Source organism: Xenopus tropicalis, chromosome 6, assembly GCF_000004195.4.
Source record: "Xenopus tropicalis strain Nigerian chromosome 6, UCB_Xtro_10.0, whole genome shotgun sequence".
Classification (NCBI taxonomy): Eukaryota; Metazoa; Chordata; class Amphibia; order Anura; family Pipidae; genus Xenopus; species Xenopus tropicalis.
This window is the reverse complement of record NC_030682.2, coordinates 4,802,210-4,825,481: the sequence shown is the minus strand read 5'-3', so window position 1 is coordinate 4,825,481 and position 23,272 is coordinate 4,802,210. Positions and strand designations below refer to the sequence as shown.

Sequence of the window (23,272 nt, the reverse complement as noted above, 5' to 3'; positions counted from 1 at the left end):
ACCAATCAAAAATAGCTTCCTGTTTAGTTTTTCCTGCTACTGAGACGCCGCCATATTGTTGGTGGGCAGATTCTAATCAGAAGCGCTCATAGCGGCCAGTGACCAGACTGCACCCGGATTCCGAGATTAGGCAGAAACTTGGTTACATGCAGGATACAAATACAGAGTTTTCCTGTTATATTTTATTCTTTTAATGTGAATTATGCTGACTAGGGATGCCGTTTGGCTGGTAAAAAACAATCCTTCCTGACAATATTTTCAATAGGAAAGTGAGATTAAAATACAGGAAGGATTCTTTATTCAGTGACAGATCTAATAGTGAGTAATTATAGTTTATGAAGCATTGCATGTTGGTTGCATTTTATATATATTTTTTTATTTTATGTGTTTTATGTGCAAATGGGGTTGAACTATAATATAAAATCTTTTCTGCCATTGTGGCACCTACAGACACCATTTACTTTATTCATATACTGGGGAACCCTATGGGCCTCCTATCTGCCCCTGCACTATCTGCCCCTGCACTATCTGCCCCTGCACTATCTGCCCCTGCACTTCCCTCTCTATTGTATTGCCTCTTATGGTGAGGGGGTTAGTCCTGTTTGGAGGAACAGGGAAACAGATCGGCAAAGGAAAACTTTCTGAGAGTTTGCTTTCCCTTTGAACTTGCAAAAGTTTTTTTTTTTTGCATTTTAAAATTGGAATACAGATGTATTCATTGGGCAAAAGGGGACTATGAAAATACTGCTTATTCCAGGCAAATCTACAGATTCCTAATACAGCCTGACTGCCACAGGCTCAGCTCACACCAGCCTGACTGCCACAGGCACAGCTCACACCAGCCTGACTGCCACAGGCTCAGCTCACACCAGCCTGACTGCCACAGGCACAGCTCACACCAGCCTGACTGCCACAGGCTCAGCTCACACCAGCCTGACTGCCACAGGCACAGCTCACACCAGCCTGACTGCCACAGGCACAGCTCACACCAGCCTGACTGCAACAGGCACAGCTCACACCAGCCTGACTGCAACAGGCACAGCTCACACCAGCCTGACTGCCACAGGCACAGCTCACACCAGCCTGACTGCAACAGGCACAGCTCACACCAGCCTGACTGCCACAGGCACAGCTCACACCAGCCTGACTGCCACAGGCACAGCTCACACCAGCCTGACTGCAACAGGCACAGCTCACACCAGCCTGACTGCCACAGGCACAGCTCACACCAGCCTGACTGCCACAGGCACAGCTCACACCAGCCTGACTGCCACAGGCACAGCTCACACCAGCTTGACTGCCACAGGCACAGCTCACACCAGCCTGACTGCCACAGGCACAGCTCACACCAGCCTGACTGCCACAGGCACAGCTCACACCAGCCTGACTGCCACAGGCACAGCTCACACCAGCCTGACTGCCACAGGCTCAACTCACACCAGCCTGACTGCTCCTGGGACCTGTGGCCACATATGGGGCCTCGCTGGATATCCCTCAGTTGCCCCACAGCCCATGGGAAGCATCTGACCACCTGGGGACCAAAGTGGCCACTCACTCACACCCTGAATCCTATCTGTCTGGGCCCAATCAGCTCAGTTAAACCTGTAGATCTCAGAGGTACCAGACAGCCTAGGGCCACACTACAAATTAACTGTGTCCAAATTGTGGGTGTGTCATCATCAGCCAAGCGAGTAATGTAATTAATTGGATTTTAATAGAAGGAATTCATGGGACACAATATTTACAAATAGAAATACATATACAGTGCAGTAAAAGAACAGCGAGACGAGTGTAAATAAGTTGAAAAACTGCAACTCTAAGGGAACTGCAACAGGTCCCTGAGGAAGTAGAAATTTAGTGGTATCCAGGGAGCCGTAAACTGATTGGGCAGCTGATCTGCCAGTGTAGGGGACCCCCCCATGGGCCTACTTGACCAGTCTGATATCTATCCTGAAATCAATCAGGCAGATATAGCTTTCCCTTCGGCTCTGGGACCACATTGGCTCATGGATGAGGCCCCCGCTCCGACAGCTCCTATACCCATCACTGTAATCCAATCGTTTGGCCTTACATGGGTCTATCAGTGTAAAGATCCATCCATGTGGGAACCTCACCAATGAGCAAATCTTACAGCGTATGTTAGGCACCCCCAGTCATTAACATTGCTTACCTTATACCCCGGGCCGAGGCAGTTTTTAGTTAATGGGAACACCGGCCCAGGGTATCAGGGAAGCCATTTTAATTACTGGGGGTGCCTAACATACTCTGTAAGGCTTGCTCATTTAGTAAAGTATTTCTGAAGAAGATTCTCGTCACCGTCTTTTTTGGAATCTTCTATTCTTCTTTTTGTTCCGGTTTGGGCAGGCGCATGTACAGTAGAGCGAAAGCCAAAGAGGAAAAAAGACTGCACCAAAGAACTTCTGCAGGAATACCCCCCCGGGCAGGTGCATTTTTCTGCTAACAGGAGCACTGGGGTATCAGGTAAGTAATTACAATCACTGGGGGTAACTTACATTTCAAACCCCCCAGTGATTGAGACTTTAGTTCTCCTTTAAAGGACATGTAAACCCCCCCAAAAAAATTGAATCAGTGAACGGCCTCTTTGAAATCTTTAAAAACCTGTCACTCCGGTTATTAAAGGAGACATATCCTATAAACATTATGAATGTACCAGGGAATTATACTCCTCTAGATATAGAAGGATTGTGCTTAAAGTTGTGTTTCTGACTGATTTATTGAGAAATTCCCCCAAACCCCACTAGCCCCGCCCATCTGTGCCACTTCCTGCTGCCTCCTTTCCCAGGCTGTGCAGGGGGGCGGCGGCACTGTAGGATAGGAACCAATCAGCAGCTAGGCTGACCTGATAGGGAACTGAAGCCTGTCTGTGCTTGTGTGACTGCAGGGCTGTGATTGGCTCTCCCCCTCCTACTGTGCTTCTGGCAGGGACCGTTAGGACACGCCCACCCCTCATGTGAAACCCAGACAGGGACCTGAGAGGATCTATAGGGAGCTCCAATAAAGGGGCCATTGTTACAGATAGGGTTAATGTTTAGCCCAAAGGGAAACCAGCACCGGATATCCCTTCATGGGACATTAGCTTTAGGGAGCAACTTCTCCACCCCTTATAACTGCCTGACTGAGATTGGTTGTCAAATGTACATTTCAGTGTTACCCTTCCATCGATGACATGTTGTTTGTTTACAAGCAGCATGATCAAACAGCTCTGGCAGGCTATGGGTTAATACACTGCCATTTCCCTGTCCCCCCCCCCCCCCCGTGATTCCTGTGTGGTTATTCCGGTGCTGACATTGCCATAGATACAATTGCACTGTATCTGCAGTGTTATTAGTTACTACACCATAAGCCCTTGGCAACCCTATACCTACATCTAGCAGTGCTATTCCAGCGCTTCGATTTGTTTTCTTTATTTTCTCTAAGATGTTATTTTGAGAAACGATTGGCGCCCACCCCCCAGGGTTTCTCCCGCGTGTGTATTCTCTTGTGATTGTGCAGCGTGCTTCTGACAGAGAAACTTTCCCCACACTCTGCACAAGTGAATGGTTTCTCCCCGGTGTGGGTTCTCTTGTGGTTCTGTAGGGTGCTGCGTCCGGTAAAACATTTCCCGCATTCTGTACAGGTGAATGGTTTCTCTCCCGTGTGGATTTTTTGGTGCTTTTGGAGGTTGTTCTTTCCGGTAAAACTTTTCCCACATTCCGTGCAGCTGAATGGTTTCTCCCCTGAGTGAATTCTCTGGTGGGTTTGAAAGGCCCTCTTTTCAGTGAACCTTTTCACACATTCTGTACAGGTGAAAAGATTCTCCCCGGTGTGAACTTTCTGGTGCAGGCAAAGGGTTCCCTTTTCAGTAAAACATTTCCCACATTCTGTGCAGGTGAATGGTTTCTCCCCTGTATGAACTGTTTGGTGATTAAGTAGGTGGCTTTTTCCATAGAATGATTTCCCACACTCTGTGCATAAATAGGGTTTGTCCCCTGTGTGAATTCTCTTGTGATTACAGAGGCTACTGCTTGTAGAAAAACATTTGCCGCATTCTGTGCAGATAAAGGGTTTCTCCCCGGTGTGGTTCCTCTGGTGCTTCTGAAGTTCGAATTTTGAAAAGAAACATTTCCCACATTCTGTACAGGCAAAAGGTTTCTCCCCGGTGTGAATCTTCTGGTGACCTCGAAGTTGGGTCTTGTCAAAGAACGACTTTCCACACTCCGTACACAAATAGGGTCTCTCGCCTGTGTGAATGCGCTTGTGTCTATTTAGGCTGGTATTTAATGAATAGCTTTTCCCACATTCCTTACATGAGAAGCGTTTTTCCCCTGTGTGAATCTTCTGGTGTATAAGGAGGTTTCTCTCTTCTGTAAAACACTGACTGCATTCCGTGCACATGAATGGTTCCGCCCCAGGGGGAATTCTCTCCTTTGTCCCACAGAGGTGGGCGAGAAGATGACTATTCCCAGAGAAGGTTTCCCCACACTTATAGCAGATAAAACCTGATCCATCAGAGCTTGTTAAGCAATCGCCATCTCTTGTGCCGGACTCCGAGTCAGTCTCTGGTTTGGGCAGTTCAGCAGAGTCTAAATTGGGTTCCGCCTTCATGTACCCCCCTAATAACAACAAACAGGAGAGCAATGAATTATTTTTATGATAAAAAATAAAATATCAAACAAATGTAATATATTAGTAATTTCAGAGCCTCCCAGCAATAAGGGCGGAGCCACACTAACGGTTTTAGGATTCTGTGCAATGTTCTGTTATCCAGAAACCCTTTATCCAGAAAGTTTAGAACTATGGGAAGGGCATCTCCAATAGACTCCATTATAACCAATTAAATATGAACCATTTTCTCTGTAATTATAAAAGAGTGCCATATACATGATCCCAACTAAGATATAATTACCCCTTATTGGGGGCAGAACAGCCCTATTGGGTTTATTTAATGGTTAAATGATTCCCTTTTCTCTGTAATAATAAAACAGTACCTGTACTTGATCCCAACTAAGATATAATTACCCCTTATTGGGGCAGAACAGCCCTATTGGGTTTATTTAATGGTTTAATGATTCCCTTTTCTCTGTAATAATAAAACAGTACCTGTACTTGATCCCAACTAAGATTTAACTAATCCTTATTAAAGGTAAAACCCTATTGAGTATATATAATGTTTATATTTTTTTTAGTAAGCTTAAGGTATGGAGACCCTAATTACAGAAAAAACACAGGTCCCAAGCATTCTGGATAACAGATCCCATACCTGCCAATTAGCAGCCAGGCATGGGAGCTTAATGGGTTAACTGGGATTTTAGCCACAGCCAGACCAGCTGAAAGTTAGACTTGGGGTACCCGACTCCTGACTTGGGGTACCTTCCCAATCCTGTGCTGGTTACTTACTGTGACAAAATAAAAGCAGGAGAGAGGGGGCAGCAGCCCGAGTCGCCACTGTTTCCAAATGGGGTCGCCCCCTTTTCTGAAATAAACTACCGGCCTTCCTATATTTTTATTTTGTTCCTATTAATAACATCAAGAATAGTTACTAGCATTCACACATTATTCATCACTGGCTACATGAGGAGTGCTGTAAAGGGTAAGTCCATATACAATTAAATTTGCCTCAGCCATACTAGGAACCTACGTAATAATCTCACCCCAGTACCCCAGGGGGTTGTTGCTTGGACCCAACTGAGAAACCAATTAAAGGGATTTCAGACGGATCTCTGTGGGCCGGGGAAAGCATAAATATTAGGGGGGGGAGAGATATATTCACTTACCACAGGGGGGTCGATTCTAATTCAGAAAATTCAAACTGGTCAATTGTCTCAAAAGTTCTTTGTTGACAATAAACACAGGGGAAGTTATAGGAATCCCTGGCTACTTACCCCCATCAGTAAGTGGCGCTGCTGAGCTTTCCATTTGGGTCTGATGGTCCTCAGGGTCTGGTTCTTCTTTCTTTATCTGTAACATTTCTGGTTGTGGCTCTGGGGAACCTGCCAGTAAGTAATGGGCACTGTCATGTAAAGCTGGGAGTAAGGGAGAGACAGGGCCGTGTAAAGCTGGGAGTAAGGGAGAGACAGGGCCGTGTAAAGCTGGGAGTAAGGGAGAGACAGGGCCGTGTAAAGCTGGGAGTAAGGGAGAGACAGGGCCGTGTAAAGCTGGGAGTAAGGAAGAGACAGGGCCGTGTAAAGCTGGGAGTAAGGGAGAGACAGGGCCGTGTAAAGCTGGGAGTAAGGAAGAGACAGGGCCGTGTAAAGCTGGGAGTAAGGGAGAGACAGGGCCGTGTAAAGCTGGGAGTAAGGGAGAGACAGGGCCGCGTAAAGCTGGGAGTAAGGGAGAGACAGGGCCGTGTAAAGCTGGGAGTAAGGGAGAGACAGGGCCGTGTAAAGCTGGGAGTAAGGGAGAGACAGGGCCGCGTAAAGCTGGGAGTAAGGGAGAGACGGCCGTGTAAAGCTGGGAGTAAGGGAGAGACAGGGCCGCGTAAAGCTGGGAGTAAGGGAGAGACAGGGCCGTGTAAAGCTGGGAGTAAGGGAGAGACAGGGCCGTGTAAAGCTGGGAGTAAGGGAGAGACAGGGCCGTGTAAAGCTGGGAGTAAGGGAGAGACGGCCGTGTAAAGCTGGGAGTAAGGGAGAGACAGGGCCACGTAAAGCTGGGAGTAAGGGAGAGACAGGGCCGTGTAAAGCTGGGAGTAAGGGAGAGACAGGGCCGTGTAAAGCTGGGAGTAAGGGAGAGACGGCCGTGTAAAGCTGGGAGTAAGGGAGAGACAGGGCCACGTAAAGCTGGGAGTAAGGGAGAGACAGGGCCGTGTAAAGCTGCCAGTAAGGGAGAGACAGGGCCGCGTAAAGCTGGGAGTAAGGGAGAGACAGGGCCGTGTAAAGCTGGGAGTAAGGGAGAGACAGGGCCGTGTAAAGCTGCCAGTAAGGGAGAGACAGGGCCGCGTAAAGCTGGGAGTAAGGGAGAGACAGGGCCGTGTAAAGCTGGGAGTAAGGGAGAGACAGGGCCGCGTAAAGCTGGGAGTAAGGGAGAGACAGGGCCGCGTAAAGCTGGGAGTAAGGGAGAGACAGGGCCGTGTAAAGCTGGGAGTAAGGGAGAGACAGGGCCGTGTAAAGCTGGGAGTAAGGGAGAGACAGGGCCGTGTAAAGCTGGGAGTAAGGGAGAGACAGGGCCGTGTAAAGCTGCCAGTAAGGGAGAGACAGGGCCGTGTAAAGCTGACAGTAAGGGAGAGACAGGGCCGCGTAAAGCTGGGAGTAAGGGAGAGACAGGGCCGCGTAAAGCTGGGAGTAAGGGAGAGACAGGGCCGCGTAAAGCTGCCAGTAAGGGAGAGACAGGGCCGCGTAAAGCTGGGAGTAAGGGAGAGACAGGGCCGCGTAAAGCTGGGAGTAAGGGAGAGACAGGGCCGCGTAAAGCTGGGAGTAAGGGAGAGACAGGGCCGCGTAAAGCTGGGAGTAAGGGAGAGACAGGGCCGCGTAAAGCTGGGAGTAAGGGAGAGACAGGGCCGTGTAAAGCTGGGAGTAAGGGAGAGACAGGGCCACGTAAAGCTGGGAGTAAGGGAGAGACAGGGCCACGTAAAGCTGGGAGTAAGGGAGAGACAGGGCCGTGTAAAGCTGGGAGTAAGGGAGAGACAGGGCCGTGTAAAGCTGCCAGTAAGGGAGAGACAGGGCCGTGTAAAGCTGGGAGTAAGGGAGAGACAGGGCCGTGTAAAGCTGGGAGTAAGGGAGAGACAGGGCCGTGTAAAGCTGGGAGTAAGGGAGAGACAGGGCCGTGTAAAGCTGGGAGTAAGGGAGAGACAGGGCCGCGTAAAGCTGGGAGTAAGGGAGAGACAGGGCCGTGTAAAGCTGGGAGTAAGGGAGAGACAGGGCCGTGTAAAGCTGGGAGTAAGGGAGAGACAGGGCCGCGTAAAGCTGGGAGTAAGGGAGAGACGGCCGTGTAAAGCTGGGAGTAAGGGAGAGACAGGGCCGCGTAAAGCTGGGAGTAAGGGAGAGACAGGGCCGTGTAAAGCTGGGAGTAAGGGAGAGACAGGGCCGTGTAAAGCTGGGAGTAAGGGAGAGACAGGGCCGTGTAAAGCTGGGAGTAAGGGAGAGACAGGGCCGTGTAAAGCTGGGAGTAAGGGAGAGACGGCCGTGTAAAGCTGGGAGTAAGGGAGAGACAGGGCCACGTAAAGCTGGGAGTAAGGGAGAGACAGGGCCGTGTAAAGCTGGGAGTAAGGGAGAGACAGGGCCGTGTAAAGCTGGGAGTAAGGGAGAGACAGGGCGGTGTAAAGCTGGGAGTAAGGGAGAGACAGGGCCGTGTAAAGCTGGGAGTAAGGGAGAGACAGGGCCGTGTAAAGCTGGGAGTAAGGGAGAGACAGGGCCGTGTAAAGCTGGGAGTAAGGGAGAGACAGGGCCGTGTAAAGCTGGGAGTAAGGGAGAGACAGGGCCGTGTAAAGCTGGGAGTAAGGAATTATACTGGGAATTATGTCTGTAGGGCAGAACCTCCTGCTGGGGTTTAACCCTTCCTGTCCCCCCAGCAAAGCTGAGCTCTGTGTAACCAGATGGTCTGTGTCCTACAGAAACGTTACTCACCGGCCCCAGGAACGGGATCCATTTCCCTCTTTATTGTGGGCAGAGGCTCCTCAGTGTCCGGCTCTTCATTCTCCCATTTCCCCTCTAACCTCCTTGGTTCCATCTCTGGAGAACCTGACAGCAAGGAACAGAAACCCACCATATAAAGCTGCCTGTGGGGCTGCGCTTGGGGCCCCCCCTCTGATATTAGTACAACAGACTCATTAAGACATTTTTGAAAATCCTATTTGTCCCTTAATAGACCCCTCTATCACAGAATAAGGCAGTTACAGGAAGGGTTCAGCCTTTCCCTCTATCCGGTCTGAAACTAGAGAGAAGCACAAAGATCTCTCACCCCTCCCCCTGGGAAGGCAGCTCCGCCCTTTAGCCAATGACCATGTTCCAGTTCAGTCTATAACCAATCAAAACATGTTTCCTGTTTAGTTTTTTTCTGCTACAGAGATGCCGCCATATTGTTGGTGGGCAGATGCTAAACAGAAGGACTCCCAGTACTGATTGAGCTGACAGGCAGACATTTTCTTAAATGCACAATTTAAACAAGAACTCTGTATAGTTTCCTGACAATGTTTTTAATCGAGAAATCAAAATATAGGAAGGAGGGTATTTTATTTCCAGCACTGCTTGTAACTGTAATGGTGACTAATTATAGTTTATGAAAGAATCATGTTGGGATTTTCCTTATCTGTGTTTTCATAGGGGTTAAACTGTATCTGAGTTGCTGGGCAGATGCTATTAGTATAATTATTGACCCATTCAGGCCTGGGATACAACTTATTTTGCAATACCCAATATTTAACATTTATGTATTATTGGCCCTTAGGTCTGATGACCACTTCCTGTCACACTATAATATAACGTTGAGTAGAATCCTCCTCTTTGGCCTGTGTCTGTTCAACCGAGTGGATCTTCCACTGAACCTGGGATCAACAAAGCCCCAGTTGGGGGGGGGGGGGCGGAAGATAACATCAATGGGGGCGTGGTAGATATGGGGGACATCATAAGGGGCGGAGCTACAACACATCAGTAATCTAGAGAGTGGTTTGACGGAAGACTGGGGAGGGAAAAGGTAGAATCGGGGTGGGTTGAGGGCTTAGGAGGAGGGGCCAGGACCTAAATTAAGGAGTATTACAAATTTACGGACAACTACATTTCTGGTATATTTGTTACACTGGCCCCACCCTTGGCGGGAGTTTTACCGACCAGACCAGTAAAATACCAGCCAGGTGGCACCCCCAACCCCAGTAAAGCTGTGCTGCCCCAGGGGGGCCCGACCTCTCATGGAATCAGGGAGCGGGGACCCCTTGAACGAGGTTTAATCAGAGAATATTGCTTTCTGTTTGGCTACGGCTATATCTGTATATTACACCAGCGACGACCAATGGGAACACAGTGCCGGGATATTTCTCTGTGCAGTTTATTATTAATTATTATTATTATCATCATTTCTTTATAAAGCTCCAACATGTTCTGCGGCGCTGTACAACAAATGGGTGTATACATTAAATATATGTTTACATGCAAAAACCAATAACAAAGGCAAGAGAGGCAAACAGGGCCCTGTAGCTGTTTTGTTTTTTTAAATAAAGTTATTACACTTTTTTTCCCAACGTATTGTTATTACATTTTATTATTTCTTTATTGATCCTTATTGATGCTCTGACATGGAATTGTATGTTTACGTTACATTTGAAGTTTACAATAAAAACAATTGCATAATAAAACCCGGGCCCGGGGAATGGCTAAACTATACAAACGAAATAAGACGACTAGAAGAAATAACACTCATGATTCATAAGAAAAGTTCACACTATTGGAAGATATGGAATCCATGGCTAAACTATACAACATCCCTATAACACTCGAATAAATCCCAGTCATTCATGTTGGCATTTTAACCTCAGTTCATATGTTTCTCTGTATTCATGTCAAGAACTAGCAATGACTTGCTGATAGCTGATGCTTGATACTTATATCGTTAAATTGTGATAAAATGTATAAGAAAAATGTTCCCTCCCCCCCCCCCCCTTTTTTCCTTTCTGTATCCCTCCCCATACATGCAAAACTCAAAGATAAAGAATTGACAAAAAAAAAACCCGGGCCCTTTAGCAAAGAACAGGCCTGTGTGTAGCAATACTCCCCTGCCATATTCCTTGGTAGCGCCCGGCCCCCCTACAGAAAAATCCTCTCAGTCCCTCCTCAGGGTTTCCCCCGTGTGTGTACCCTCTTGTGATTATACAGGGTGCTTCTCATAGAGAAACTTTTCCCACATTCTGCACAAGTGAATGGTTTCTCCCCAGTGTGAATAGTTTTGTGGCTCTGAAGGCTGTTCCATGCAGTAAAACATTTCCCACATTCTGTACAGGTAAAAGGTTTCTCTCCAGTGTGAACCCTCCGATGCCTTTTAAGGTCGCTCTTTTCATTAAAACGTTTCCCACATTCCGTACAGCTGAAAGGTTTCTCCCCAGTGTGAGTTCTCTGGTGGTTTTGAAAGGCCCTCTTTTCAGCGAACTCTTTCCCACATTCTGTGCAGGTTAAAAGATTCTCCCCGGTGTGAATTTTCTGGTGCAGGCGAAAGGATCCCTTATCAGCAAAGCGTTTCCCACATTCTGTGCAGGTGAATGGTTTCTCCCCTGTATGAACTGTTTGGTGAATTAGAAGGTGGGACTTTCCATAGAATGATTTCCCACACTCAGAACATAAATAGGGTTTGTCCCCTGCGTGATATCTCTTGTGATTACAGAGGCTACTGCTTGTAGAAAAACATTTGCCACATTCTGTGCAGATAAAGGGTTTCTCCCCGGTGTGGTTCCTCTGGTGCTTCTGAAGTTCGAACTTTACAGGGAAACATTTCCCACATTCTGTACAGGCGAAGGGTTTCTCCCCGGTGTGAATCTTCTGGTGACCTCGAAGTTGGGTCTTGTCAAAGAACGACTTTCCACACTCCGTACACAAATAGGGTCTCTCGCCTGTGTGAATGCGCTTGTGTCTATTTAGGCTGGTATTTAATGAATAGCTTTTCCCACATTCCTTACATGAGAAGCGTTTTTCCCCTGTGTGAATCTTCTGGTGTATAAGGAGGTTTCTCTCTTCTGTAAAACACTGACTGCATTCCGTGCACATGAATGGTTCCGCCCCAGGGGGAATTCTCTCCTTTGTCCCACAGAGGTGGGCGAGAAGATGACTATTCACAGTGAAGGTTTCCCCACACTTATAGCAGATAAAACCTGATCCATCAGAGCTTGTTAAGCAATCGCCATCTCTTGTGCCGGACTCCGAGTCAGTCTCTGGTTTGGGCAGTTCAGCAGAGTCTAAATTGGGTTCCGCCTTCATGTACCCCCCTAATAACAACAAACAGGAGAGCGATTAATTATTTTTATCATAAATAATGAAATATCAAACAAATATAATGTTTTAGTCATTTCAGGGCCTCCCAGCAATAAGGAGAGAACCGCACTATCGTGATATAATATAAGGCACTTAGTTTGCCTAGGAAAAGGTAACCCATAGCAACCAATCAGCAGAAAGAAATCACTGGTTACCTGTGTAAAAGCAAACATCGTATTGGTTGCTATGGGTTACTGCTACTGGGCAAACTTAGTGCCTTTTGTTACATATGGGGGTAAGGATTTTGTGTGACGTTGCTTATATATTTTAGAATGTACGAGCATTTATAGGGGGGACATATCATATCAAACAGAAGTATTTGTTATTGCAGGATACACCTGAAACACTAGAAGTTGCTTTTTGTATTGCTTTGCTGAAAATGTACCCCAAAACCTTGCTAGCGCCCCACGGGTTTGCACTTCCTGCTGGCTGCTCTATAGGGCTGTGGGGGGGAGCTTGGGGCTGCACTCAGCAAATGACACTGTAAGATACGAGCCAATCAGCAGCCAGGCATGGGAGCTTAATGGGTTAACTGGGATTTTAGCCACAGCCAGACCAGCAGAGTTAGACTTGGGGTACCCGATTTAGGGTGCTGTGATAAAAGTAGGAGAGAGGGGGCAGCAGCCTCTGAGTCGCCACTGTTTCCAAATGGGGTCGCCCCCTTTTCTGAAATAAAATACCGGCCTTTCTATATTTTTATTTGTCCCTATTAATAACATCAAGAATAGTTTCTAGCGGCCAATCCCCAGCCCTTACATTTGCTCTGCTGCCCACCCTTACACCCCTTCCCTGCTGCACTGGTGCTGTTGGAATAAGCAGCCGGGGCAGAAGGGACTGGAAGCAGCACTTGGGCTTCTCTACCCCTGACAGACAGGCCCGACAGGGTCACACACAGCATGGAAGCTACGGGTCCCCCCCATTGTTATTATCAGAGTTACTATCAATTTACACCTATACCCACAGACCATTAGGACACACCAACCACTCATCTTGTAACACAGACCAGTGGGGATCTATGGGAGGGGGGTCTAATTAGGGTGATTAAAAGGAACCTATTCTGTTCAGATCAGGATTCATATCACTGGCTACATGAGGAGAGTGATTTTAAAAAATATTTTATTCCCATTTAGTTCCCTAACAATATGCACCCATTATAGAAGTGCTATATTGTGCTGTAAAGGGTAAGTCCACATACAATTAAATTTGCCCTGGCATTTGCCTCAGCCATACTAGGAACCTACGTTATAATCTCACCCCAGTACTGACCTCTGAACAGAGCCAGGGGGGTTGTTGCTTGGACCCAGCTGAGTCAGGGAAAGTAGTCTGATGCAGCTATGGCAATAGGGTAAATATTAGGGGGGGGGGAGAGAAATATTCACTTACCTCAGGGGGGTCGATTCTAGTTCAGAAAATTCAAACTGGTCAATTGTCTCAAAAGTTCTTTGTTAACAATAAACACAGCACTGGATATAATAGGTATCAATGCTGATGTTACTCCCTGGCTACTTACCCCCATCAGTAAGTGGCGCTGCTGAGCTTTCCATTGGGGTCTGATGGTCCTCAGGGTCCGGTTCTTCTTTCTTTATCTGTAATATTTCTGGTTGTGGCTCTGGGGAACCTGCCAGTAAGTAATGGGCACTGTCATGTAAAGCTGGGAGTAAGGAATTATACTGGGAATTATGTCTGTAGGGCAGAACCTCCTGCTGGGGTTTAACCCTTCCTGTCCCCCCAGCAAAGCTGAGCTCTGTGTAACCAGATGGTCTGTGTCCTACAGAAACGTTACTCACCGGCCCCAGGAACGGGATCCATTTCCCTCTTTATTGTGGGCAGAGGCTCCTCAGTGTCCGGCTCTTCATTCTCCCATTTCCCCCCATCAGTAAGTGGCGCTGCTGAGCTTTCCATTGGGGTCTGATGGTCCTCAGGGTCCGGTTCTTCTTTCTTTTTTTTTATCTTCAGAACCTCTGGTTCCTTTTCAGCTTGATCTGCAGATAAGGAACAGGTACAGCCATGTAAAGCTGGGAGTAAGGGAGAGACAGGGCCGTGTAAAGCTGGGAGTAAGGGAGAGACAGGGCCGTGTAAAGCTGGGAGTAAGGGAGAGACAGGGCCGTGTAAAGCTGGGAGTAAGGGAGAGACAGGGGCCGTGTAAAGCTGGGAGTAAGGGAGAGACAGGGCCGTGTAAAGCTGGGAGTAAGGGAGAGACAGGGCCGTGTAAAGCTGGGAGTAAGGGAGAGACAGGGCCGTGTAAAGCTGGGAGTAAGGGAGAGACAGGGCCGTGTAAAGCTGGGAGTAAGGGAGAGACAGGACCGTGTAAAGCTGGGAGTAAGGGAGAGACAGGGCCGTGTAAAGCTGGGAGTAAGGGAGAGACAGGGCCGTGTAAAGCTGGGAGTAAGGGAGAGACAGGGCCGTGTAAAGCTGGGAGTAAGGGAGAGACATGGCCGTGTAAAGCTGGGAGTAAGGGAGAGACAGGGCCGTGTAAAGCTGGGAGTAAGGGAGAGACAGGGCCGTGTAAAGCTGGGAGTAAGGGAGAGACAGGGCCGTGTAAAGCTTGGAGTAAGGGAGAGACAGGACCGTGTAAAGCTGGGAGTAAGGGAGAGACAGGGCCGTGTAAAGCTGGGAGTAAGGGAGAGACAGGGCCGTGTAAAGCTGGGAGTAAGGGAGAGACAGGGCCGTGTAAAGCTGGGAGTAAGGGAGAGACAGGGCCGTGTAAAGCTGGGAGTAAGGGAGAGACAGGGCCGTGTAAAGCTGGGAGTAAGGGAGAGACAGGGCCGTGTAAAGCTGGGAGTAAGGGAGAGACAGGGCCGTGTAAAGCTGGGAGTAAGGGAGAGACAGGGCCGCGTAAAGCTGGGAGTAAGGGAGAGACAGGGCCGCGTAAAGCTGGGAGTAAGGGAGAGACAGGGCCGTGTAAAGCTGGGAGTAAGGGAGAGACAGGGCCGTGTAAAGCTGGGAGTAAGGGAGAGACAGGGCCGCGTAAAGCTGGGAGTAAGGGAGAGACAGGGCCGTGTAAAGCTGGGAGTAAGGGAGAGACAGGGCCGTGTAAAGCTGGGAGTAAGGGAGAGACAGGGCCGTGTAAAGCTGGGAGTAAGGGAGAGACAGGGCCGTGTAAAGCTGGGAGTAAGGGAGAGACAGGGCCGTGTAAAGCTGGGAGTAAGGGAGAGACAGGGCCGTGTAAAGCTGGGAGTAAGGGAGAGACTGGGCCGTGTAAAGCTGGGAGTAAGGAAGTGCTTCATCTTACTGAGTATAAAGCATAAGGCTCTCGCTCTAAAAGAATACTGGCTACTTACCCCCATCAGTAAGTGGTACTTTACAGCTTTCCTTTGGGGTCTGATGATCTTCAGGGTCCGGTTCTTCTTTCTTTATCTGTAAAATTTCTGATTGTGGCTCTGGGGAACCTGGAACAGGAACGGGATCCATTTCCCTCTTTATTGTGGGCAGAGGCTCCTCAGTGTCCGGCTCTTCATTCTCCCATTTCCCCTCTAACCTCCTTGGTTCCATCTCTGGAGAACCTGACAGCAAGGAACAGAAACCCACCATATAAAGCTGCCTGTGGGGCTGCGCTTGGGCCCCCCCTCTGATATTAGTGCAATAAATACATGTTGTACAGGGAGGGGTTTATCCAATCAGTAAACTGCCCCTCTCTATCAGCCCCTGCAGCGGGATTAACCCCCAGTCCCACAGCCGCCCCTCTCTATCGGCCCCTGCAGCGGGATTAACCCCCGGTCCCACAGCCGCCCCTCTCTATCGGCCCCTGCAGCGGGATTAACCCCCGGTCCCACAGCCGCCCCTCTCTATCAGCCCCTGCAGCGGGATTAACCCCCAGTCCCACAGCCGCCCCTCTCTATCAGCCCCTGCAGCGGGATTAACCCCCAGTCCCACAGCCGCCCCTCTCTATCAGCCCCTGCAGCGGGATTAACCCCCGGTCCCACAGCCGCCCCTCTCTATCAGCCCCTGCAGCGGGATTAACCCCCAGTCCCACAGCCGCCCCTCTCTATCGGCCCCTGCAGCGGGATTAACCCCCAGTCCCACAGCCGCCCCTCTCTATCGGCCCCTGCAGCGGGATTAACCCCCAGTCCCACAGCCGCCCCTCTCTATCGGCCCCTGCAGCGGGATTAACTCCCAGTCCCACAGCCGCCCCTCTCTATCGGCCCCTGCAGCGGGATTAACCCCCAGTCCCACAGCCGCCCCTCTCTATCGGCCCCTGCAGCGGGATTAACCCCCAGTCCCACAGCCGCCCCTCTCTATCAGCCCCTGCAGCGGGATTAACCCCCAGTCCCACAGCCGCCCCTCTCTATCAGCCCCTGCAGCGGGATTAACCCCCAGTCCCACAGCCGCCCCTCTCTATCAGCCCCTGCAGCGGGATTAACCCCCAGTCCCACAGCCGCCCCTCTCTATCAGCCCCTGCAGCGAGATTAACCCCCAGTCCCACAGCCGCCCCTCTCTATCAGCCCCTGCAGCGGGATTAACCCCCAGTCCCACAGCCGCCCCTCTCTATCAGCCCCTGCAGCGGGATTAACCCCCAGTCCCACAGCCGCCCCTCTCTATCAGCCCCTGCAGCGGGATTAACCCCCAGTCCCACAGCCGCCCCTCTCTATCAGCCCCTGCAGCGGGATTAACCCCCAGTCCCACAGCCGCCCCTCTCTATCAGCCCCTGCAGCGGGATTAACCCCCAGTCCCACAGCCGCCCCTCTCTATCAGCCCCTGCAGCGGGATTAACCCCCAGTCCCACAGACAGTGCAGGGAGGAGGAGGAGGAGGAGGAGGAGGAGGAGGAGGAGGAGGAGGGAGAGGGAAAATCACTTACCCAGCAGCCCAGGGACACAGAATAAGGCAGTTACAGGAAGGGTTCAGCCTTTCCCTCTATCCGGTCTGAAACTAGAGAGAAGCACAAAGATCTCTCGCCCCTCCCCCTGGGAAGGCAGCTCCGCCCTTTAGCCAATGAGCTTCTTCGTTTTCATCCCAGAAGCCGAATCAAAGCAGTAACTTCCCTTTCACAGCTGCACCAGAGAGACGGCCTTTAGCCAATGACCATGTTCCAGTTCAGTCTATAAACCAATCAAAACATGCTTCCTGTTTAGTTGTTTCTGCTACAGAGATGCCGCCATATTGTTGGTGGGCAGATGCTAAACAGACGGGCTCGCAGTACTGATTGAGCTGACAGCATGTAGTGCACGATTTAAACACTGCAAAGTTTCCTGACAATGTTTTTAACAGGGAGATCAAAATATAGGAAGGAGGGTATTTTATTTCCAGCACTGCTTGTAACCGTAATGGTGACTAATTATAGTTTATGAAAGAATCATGTTGGGTTTTTCTTTATCTGTGTTTTCATAGGGGTTAAACTGTATCTGAGTTGCTGGACAGATGCTATTAGTATTATTATGTATTATTGGCCCTTAGGTCTGATGACCACTTCCTGTCACACTATAATATAACGTTGAGTAGAATCTTCCCCTTTGGCCTGTGTGGATGTTCCAACCTGGGATCAACAAAGCCCCAGTTGGGGGGGGGGGTGATAACATCAATGGGGGCGTGGTAAGGAAAATGGGGGGGAACATCATAAGGGGCGGAGCTACACCACATCAGTAATCTAGAGAGTGGTTTGAGGGAACACTGGGGAGGGAAAAGGTAGATTTGGGGTGGGTCGAGGGCTTAGGAGGGGGGGCCAGGACCTAAATTAAGGAGTATTACAACTACATTTCTGGTATATTTCTGGGAGTTTTACCGACCAGACCAGTAAAATACAGGCCAGGTGGCACCCCCAACCCCAGTAAAGCTGTGCTGCCCCAGGGGGGCCCGACCTCTCATGGAGTCAGGGAGCGGGGACCCCTCGAATGAGGTTTAATCAGAGAATATTGTCAGGGCACTTTCTAGAAAAATGAGATTTAGCTCTGTGCTTTCTGTTTGGCTACGGCCATATCTGTATATTACACCAGCGACGACCAATGGGGACACAGTGCCGGGACATTTCTCTGTGCAGTTTATTATTATTATCATTTCTTTATAAAGCTCCAACATGTTCTGTGGCGCTGTATATATATGTATAATAGATATTAAATATATGTTTATATGCAAAACCAACCAGTAACCTGCTGGTTTTCCATTTGTAGCTGGTTTTTTTTTAAATAATGTTATTCCATTTCTTGTTACATTTTATTATTCCTGTCTCTTTATTGATGCTCTGACATGGAATTGTATGTTTATGTTACATTTGAAATTTACAATAAAAACAATTACAAAGTGAACACATTTTACTTTCCACTGTTTTAATGAAACAAACAAAAAGGAAACATGGGGGGCCCGGGGCCCTTTAGCAAATGACATTGCCCATGTGTAGCAATACTCCCCTGCCATATTTCTTGGTAGCGCCCGGCCCCCCTACAGAAAAATCCTCTCAGTCCCAGATCCTCTCCCCGCCCCCCCCCACCCTCTCGTGCTGCACCCCATGGGCCTGACCATACCGTTATATTAAAAGGTAGGAGAGGGGCCGGAGAACCCGCTCTGTTGCCTGCCCCCCCCCCCATGAACTATAGCGGGCCTGCTATATACATACACCACTGTCCCATTCCCCTCAGCCCATTAGGGATATCAGGAACCGCTGCCATTTGGGTCACATCTCTGGCTCATTTGCCCCCAGCAATTCCCATTTTGCCCCAGTATTAACTGTGTGAATCCCAGTATAATAATGATGATATTACAGCCGATGGGGAGGAGACTTCGGATGTTTTGCCCCCCATGCTGGGGGGATTTAGCGCCGGTGACGCCCCATGGTGCCTAAGTGCTCCCGGGGAACCAATTTTTTGAGAAATGATTGCTGCCCGCTCCTCAGGGTTTCCCCCGTGTGTGTACCCTCTTGTGATTATAAAGGGTGCTTCCCACATTCTGCACAAGTGAATGGTTTCTCCCCAGTGTGAATAGTTTTGTGGCTCTTAAGGCTATTCTTTTCGGAAAAACATTTGCCACATTCTGTACAGGTAAAATGTTTCTCTCCCGTGTGAACCCTCTGATGCCTTTTGAGGGTGCTCTTTTCGTTAAAACTTTTCCCACATTCTGTGCAGGTGAATGGTTTCTCCCCGGTGTGAATTCTTTGGTGGATTTGAAGGGCCCGCCTATCAGCGAACTCTTTCCCACATTCTGTACAGATGAAAAGATTCTCCCCGGTGTGAAATTTCTGGTGCAGGCGAAGGGGCCCCTTATCAGTAAAACCTTTCCCACATTCTGCGCAGGTGAATGGTTTCTCTCTGGTGTGAACGGTTTGGTGAATGAGAAGGTGGGCCTTTCCCTAGAATGATTTCCCACACTCTGTACATGAATAAGATTTGTCCCCTGCGTGCACTTGCTTGTGATTACAGAGGCTGCTGCTTCGAGAAAAGCATTTGCCGCTTTCTGTGCAGATAAAGGGTTTCTCCCCCGTGTGGTCCTCAGTGTCCGGCTCTTCATTCTCCCATTTCCCCTCTAACCTCCTTGGTTCCATCTCTGGAGAACCTGACAGCAAGGAACAGAAACCCACCATATAAAGCTGCCTGTGGGGCTGCGCTTGGGCCCCCCCTCTGATATTAGTGCAATAAATACATGTTGTACAGGGAGGGGTTTATCCAATCAGTAAACTGCCCCTCTCTATCAGCCCCTGCAGCGGGATTAACCCCCAGTCCCACAGCCGCCCCTCTCTATCAGCCCCTGCAGCGGGATTAACCCCCAGTCCCACAGCCGCCCCTCTCTATCAGCCCCTGCAGCGGGATTAACCCCCAGTCCCACAGCCGCCCCTCTCTATCGGCCCCTGCAGCGGGATTAACCCCCAGTCCCACAGCCGCCCCTCTCTATCGGCCCCTGCAGCGGGATTAACCCCCAGTCCCACAGCCGCCCCTCTCTATCAGCCCCTGCAGCGGGATTAACCCCCAGTCCCACAGCCGCCCCTCTCTATCGGCCCCTGCAGCGGGATTAACCCCCAGTCCCACAGCCGCCCCTCTCTATCGGCCCCTGCAGCGGGATTAACCCCCAGTCCCACAGCCGCCCCTCTCTATCGGCCCCTGCAGCGGGATTAACCCCCAGTCCCACAGCCGCCCCTCTCTATCGGCCCCTGCAGCGGGATTAACCCCCAGTCCCACAGCCGCCCCTCTCTATCGGCCCCTGCAGCGGGATTAACCCCCAGTCCCACAGCCGCCCCTCTCTATCGGCCCCTGCAGCGGGATTAACCCCCAGTCCCACAGCCGCCCCTCTCTATCAGCCCCTGCAGCGGGATTAACCCCCAGTCCCACAGCCGCCCCTCTCTATCGGCCCCTGCAGCGGGATTAACCCCCAGTCCCACAGCCGCCCCTCTCTATCGGCCCCTGCAGCGGGATTAACCCCCAGTCCCACAGCCGCCCCTCTCTATCGGCCCCTGCAGCGGGATTAACCCCCAGTCCCACAGCCGCCCCTCTCTATCAGCCCCTGCAGCGGGATTAACCCCCAGTCCCACAGACAGTGCAGGGAGGAGGAGGAGGAGGAGGAGGGAGAGGGAAAATCACTTACCCAGCAGCCCAGGGACACAGAATAAGGCAGTTACAGGAAGGGTTCAGCCTTTCCCTCTATCCGGTCTGGGTACAGAGAGAAGCACAAAGATCTCTCACCCCTCCCCCTGGGAAGGCAGCCCCGCCCTTTAGCCAATGAGCTCGTTTGTTTTCATCCCAGAAGACGAATCAAAGCAGTAACTTCCCTTTCACAGCTGCCCCAGAGAGGCGGCCATATTGCTGGTGGGCAGATGCAGATCAGGAGAAAGGCTTTTCCAGCTAATGATTTTAGAATATAGATTACACTGAAGTTTCTTACTCAGATTGGCTCTTGTTAAGAGGAAGGGGAGAGGTTGTTGTGAAACTGCACCTCTTTACTGCTGTGTAGATATAAAATATTGAACTTCACCACAGGGTTAATACTTACAGGCCAATTAAATATTATCATTGATGTCCCCAGTCCTATATACCCCCCTACATCCACAGGGCCCGTGGCCCCCTCCCCCCCAGTTCCCTCACAAATGAAAATATAGGCACCCAAGGGCCACACCCCAAACCTGCCGGCCCAGGCACAGGCTCTCGGGGGCCCTATTATAAATACACCCCAAGGCCAGATACAGTCAGGGGTCTGTGGTGCCGCCGCGGAGATGCTTGGTAGGTTTTAATAAACCCCTTTAGGTTACCAGTCAGGGATTCCAGTTCCCCTACAGCAGAAATGATTTAGGGCATGAAACACAACAGCCGGAATATCAGTACTGTGGCCCCTTCCATCCCTTGGTGGAGTCAATAACAAAGATATGTAAATATAATAACTTAAATACACAGGCTTGAAAGGGGGTCATACCAAATTCTATAATATATATATATACATACATACAGTGCTCAGTATCTAAGGGGTGGTAGTTGGTGGGGGCACTGGTGGAGCCTGTATAGCACTGATACAGCTGCCCTGTTCCACTGACTGAGCAGGAGGAGCATTTGAGCCTGGAGGGCCCCAGCCACCCGGGTCTGTTCCTCTGCAACTGTGGGTGCCGTCCCGATTGTGAATGCAGGAAGGAGGTTAGTAGCACCCCCTGGTTGGTGGCATCGGCTTTGGCACTCTGGCTCCTGACTGGGGCGCCTTTGCTGACAGCCCAGTGAGCCCGGACACCCCAGTTTGACACTGGACAATTCTCCATTGCTGCATATGTTCTGCATTGCCTTATTGTAACAGTTCTGTGTTAACTGGGTAAACAGATAGGCTTTGGGAAATACAGGTAAGAGGTTACAGAGCTAAGAGTTCTAGTTGGGTTCATTACACATTCTTTCTATTTACCCAGTTTTTACACAGAAATTGAGACATATTGGATAAATGGGAAACCCCCTAACCCTGTAGGCAATTATGAATAATATCCGGTGCTGGTTTCCCTTTGGGCTAAACATTAACCCTTGAACAAGCAGAATACCCAAGGCTATTGTGATACTAATATCTACAGTTAGTACTAGTGGTTGTATTTATAATTTATGTATGTGAGTGTATAGATTGGTAGATGTGGGTTAGGTGTGCTGGGTTTACTTGGATGGGTTGAACTTGATGGACTCTGGTCTTTTTTCAACCCTATGTAACTATGTAATGGCCCCTTTATTGGAGCTCCCTATAGATCCTCTCAGGTCCCTGTCTGGGTTTCACATGAGGGGTGGGCGTGTCCTAACGGTCCCTGCCAGAAGCACAGTAGGAGGGGGAGAGCCAATCACAGCCCTGCACTCACACAAGCACAGACAGGCTTCAGTTCCCTATCAGGTCAGCCTAGCTGCTGATTGGTTCCTATCCTACAGTGCCGCCGCCCCCCTGCACAGCCTGGGAAAGGAGGCAGCAGGAAGTGGAACAGATGGGCGGGGCTAGTGGGGTTTGGGGGAATTTCTCAATAAATCAGTCAGAAACAAAACTTTAAGCACAATCCTTCTATATCTAGAGGAGTATAATTCCCTGGTACATAAATAATTTTTATAGGATATGTCTCCTTTAACTTTTGGTCTTAAACAGCAGGAGTAACACTTAGTAACCAGAATATTTAAGCTCCTTCAGCCTCAGCTGCCCTGCCTGTCTACAACCTGTGCAGTTGGCCATACATGCAATAAAAGCTGCCAATGGTCTGGGTTGGCAGCGTGTTGGCCCCTATATGCGGCCTTCAGATGGACCTGCCCAACCGATATCTGTCCAAAGATTGGCCCGCTGTCGAATAGACCACTTTAAAAATCATATCGGGGTGAGAAACGCGTAGGTGGCTTGGGACTCCTCCAGTTACATGGGAGTAGGAGAAACAATAGGTTAGCTGAAAGCAGTTCTAATGTGTAGCGCTGGCTGAAAGCTCAGACTCAGTCACACTTTACTGCTGCGCTGCAAGTTGGAGTGATATCCCCCCCTCACCCCCAGCAGCCGATCAGCAGAACAATGGGAAGGGAGCAAGATAGCAGCTCCCAGTAGGTATCAGAATAGCACTCAATAGTAAGAAATCCAAGTCCGGCTTGGGACTCCTCCAGTTACATGGGAGTAGGAGAAACAATAGGTTAGCTGAAAGCAGTTCTAATGGGTAGCGCTGGCTGAAAGCTCAGACTCAGGCACACTTTACTGCTGCGCTGCAAGTTGGAGTGATATCCCTCACCCCCAGCAGCCGATCAGCAGAACAATGGGAAGGGAGCAAGATAGCAGCTCCCAGTAGGTATCAGAATAGCACTCAGTAGTATGAAATCCAAGTCCGGCTTGGGACTCCTCCAGTTACATGGGAGTAGGAGAAACAATAGGTTAGCTGAAAGCAGTTCTAATGTGTAGCGCTGACTGAAAGCTCAGACTCAGGCACACTTTACTGCTGCG

The 23,272-nt window shown here is 49.8% G+C and overlaps 3 protein-coding genes and 1 pseudogene across 4 annotated transcripts in view; all 4 read right to left on the bottom strand.

Annotated features, from left to right (window-relative positions):
- Positions 1 to 23,272, bottom strand: part of LOC101733242 (oocyte zinc finger protein XlCOF6-like) — a 255,372-nt gene that overhangs the window by 42,757 nt on the left and 189,343 nt on the right. The window lies entirely within an intron of this gene.
- LOC101732837 (oocyte zinc finger protein XlCOF6) overlaps positions 1 to 23,272 on the bottom strand; it is a 148,509-nt gene that overhangs the window by 15,169 nt on the left and 110,068 nt on the right. Inside the window, exons 9-10 of the mRNA XM_031904331.1 lie at positions 5,883 to 5,990; positions 3,469 to 4,613 (exon numbers count right to left, since the gene is read on the bottom strand). Coding sequence (XP_031760191.1) covers positions 3,469 to 4,613; positions 5,883 to 5,990 — 1,253 coding nt within the window. The remainder of the gene's footprint in view (positions 1 to 3,468; positions 4,614 to 5,882; positions 5,991 to 23,272) is intronic.
- LOC108647923 (gastrula zinc finger protein XlCGF26.1) lies at positions 10,162 to 15,473 on the bottom strand. The gene is made up of 3 exons (XM_031904334.1): positions 15,224 to 15,473; positions 13,453 to 13,560; positions 10,162 to 11,896 (listed from the first exon to the last, which is right to left on the bottom strand). The coding sequence occupies exons 1-3, from the start codon at positions 15,471 to 15,473 to the stop codon at positions 10,755 to 10,757; spliced, it is 1,500 nt and encodes a 499-aa protein (XP_031760194.1). The 3' UTR covers positions 10,162 to 10,754.
- Positions 18,181 to 21,779, bottom strand: LOC105945415 (annotated as a pseudogene).

Bases quoted from the DNA above. Each gene is read 5' to 3' on its own strand.
- LOC108647923 (XM_031904334.1), bottom strand. From the start codon at position 15,473: ATGGTGGGTTTCTGTTCCTTGCTGTCAGGTTCTCCAGAGATGGAACCA. The intron at 13,561-15,223 runs GTAAGTAGCCAG...ACTTACTGGCAG, and splicing joins AGTACCACTTACTGATGGGG to GTTCCCCAGAGCCACAACCA. The intron at 11,897-13,452 runs GTAAGTAGCCAG...TGTTGTTATTAG, and splicing joins AGCGCCACTTACTGATGGGG to GGGGGTACATGAAGGCGGAA.